At 38.2% G+C, this 2,130-nt stretch overlaps 1 protein-coding gene across 1 annotated transcript in view; it reads left to right on the top strand.

The window, feature by feature from the left end:
* The window catches only part of LOC109227415 (poly [ADP-ribose] polymerase 1), a 12,217-nt gene extending 10,383 nt beyond the window's left edge, over window positions 1–1,834 (top strand). Inside the window, exons 16-20 of the mRNA XM_019392571.1 lie at window positions 167–275; window positions 430–512; window positions 597–734; window positions 876–1,058; window positions 1,519–1,834. Coding sequence (XP_019248116.1) covers window positions 167–275; window positions 430–512; window positions 597–734; window positions 876–1,058; window positions 1,519–1,566 — 561 coding nt within the window. The 3' untranslated portion in view covers window positions 1,567–1,834. The remainder of the gene's footprint in view (window positions 1–166; window positions 276–429; window positions 513–596; window positions 735–875; window positions 1,059–1,518) is intronic.

Below are 2,130 nucleotides of genomic sequence, written 5' to 3'. Positions count from 1 at the left end.
CACATAGCTCGCCACCCCCCCCCCCCCACCCCCCCACCACACACACACACACACACAACACCTTTAGCTATCTGCCTTTTTATTGAAGCAATTTGAAAAAGACTCAATGTTTTATGTTTCAACTTTCTAGAAAAAACGGTATGTGCTAATGTTGGAATTTTCTCAGGATTGGGTTCTGGAAGTGGAAGAAGTGTTTTCTCTTGAACGTGAAGGGGAATTTGACAAGTTTGCACCCCACAGAGAGAAACTGAAGAACAGAATGCTTCTATGGCACGGTAAGTTGAAGCACATATCAAGTCGACCTGTCAACTGGAGGATTTATCATTTGAATGGCTAAGAATTTACATTGTTTTTGAAACTTTAGGTTATGAGATTATTATCAAACTGCAAAAGTGAACTTAATACTGCATCAAAATCCTTGCCTTTCAGGTTCTCGTTTGACAAACTTTGTGGGTATACTAAGCCAAGGACTAAGAATTGCTCCTCCAGAAGCCCCAGCTACAGGATATATGGTATCAGCTGCCCCTTACATTTCCTTATGCACTTTTGGATTGACGTCCGTTTTGTAGTTACTTTTTTGTCTTCCTACCCTGTAGTTTGGAAAGGGAGTTTACTTTGCTGATATGGTCAGTAAAAGTGCACAATATTGCTTCACTGATCGCAAGAACCCTGTTGGATTTATGCTTCTCAGTGAAGTTGCTTTAGGTGAAGTTTATGAGCTAAAGAAAGCTAAGGTGAGTAGCTACTGTAGCATTGCCATGCTGTACTGCTGTTATTATTTCGTTCATTCAATGCATTGTCCTATTTCTCTTCGGCTTCCTGTTTGCGTTTGTTACTTCTGATATTTATTGCTGCTTTCTTTGGCTTCCATGTAGTATATGGACAAACCTCCTAAAGGGAAGCACTCTACTAAGGGTCTTGGCAAGACAGTACCTGAGAGCTCAGAGTTTGTGAAGTGGAGGGATGAAGTTGTGGTGCCGTGTGGAAAACCAGTACCATCAAACGTTAAGAACTCTGAGCTTTTGTATAATGAATACATAGTCTACGACACTGCCCAAGTAAGTGTTCTTTTTATTTGGTGATGAACCTTTGAGAGTATTCAAACACCTATTCTTGTTTGATGCAGAGCTAAATTCTATCTGTGAATTTTACGAACTATAAGGGTTATGTATTTACTTTTTGCTTCTTTCAGATAAATCAGTAGGTTTATGTTTTTCATAAACACCAGAATTTTTTGGCACTGACATGAAGCAAATTGTTATTAATTAACCCATTAAAGCAGTTTATTAGTTGATTCATAGAGTAATAGATAAATTATTTTGCATTTTGAAGTAAGGGTCGCCTAATAATTGTGTGAAAAAATCATTTAGAAGCTTTATCTTTTTAACAATTATACGAACTCTAATATCATGTTCAAACTTATTGCATGACATTCTTCAGTCGTGGGGGTAGAGGGATGTGAAGTACATAGATGAACATACTGATGGACTGACTGCTTTTAATTTGTATGTTCTGCAGGTAAAGTTGCAATTCTTGGTCAAAGTGAGGTTTAATTATAAGCGGTGATCAGACTTGTAAATATATGCCTATTATGTAAAGATGGTTCCCACTCCATATTAGTGGAAACTGCATCTTCTTACCCATCGTGTGCAGGCTTGATACTGAGGTTATCTTTTGTTGTGCGTGGGAGGGCTAGATTTTGTTGGATCTCATTTTGGGGTTTTAGGGGGAGATCGTTTCCTGCACATGTAAATGCCTTTTTTTGTAACAGATGAATTGTGTTTTCAACTATGATGCTTAGTTTTATGGCAATGGTTGATATTAGGAGTATTAATCTGAGAGCTGTCACTGCTGGATGTGGTTGAAGTTATTGTTGCTCTGTAAATTTCCTTGTAAGTGGCTACTATCCTTTCTGCTGCTACTTTGCCAGAGTTAGCTAAGAAAGCTTGGAGTTGGGTTGGCTGATCCCAAAAAATGACTCTTATTCCATTTGGACAGCTAAGTATCACTAATCCACCAGTTAAAATGCTGAATAATGTGGAGTTACAAATAAGACTTGTCCATAATAGCATAGTAGTGTAGGGAGGATGTTTGCTGCATGCATAAATGTTGAGGTGGGAATATAACAAT

The sequence above is a fragment of the Nicotiana attenuata genome, chromosome 1, assembly GCF_001879085.1.
Source record: "Nicotiana attenuata strain UT chromosome 1, NIATTr2, whole genome shotgun sequence".
In the NCBI taxonomy this organism is placed as follows: domain Eukaryota; kingdom Viridiplantae; phylum Streptophyta; class Magnoliopsida; order Solanales; family Solanaceae; genus Nicotiana; species Nicotiana attenuata.
This window is presented reverse-complemented; position numbering and strand designations above follow the sequence as displayed.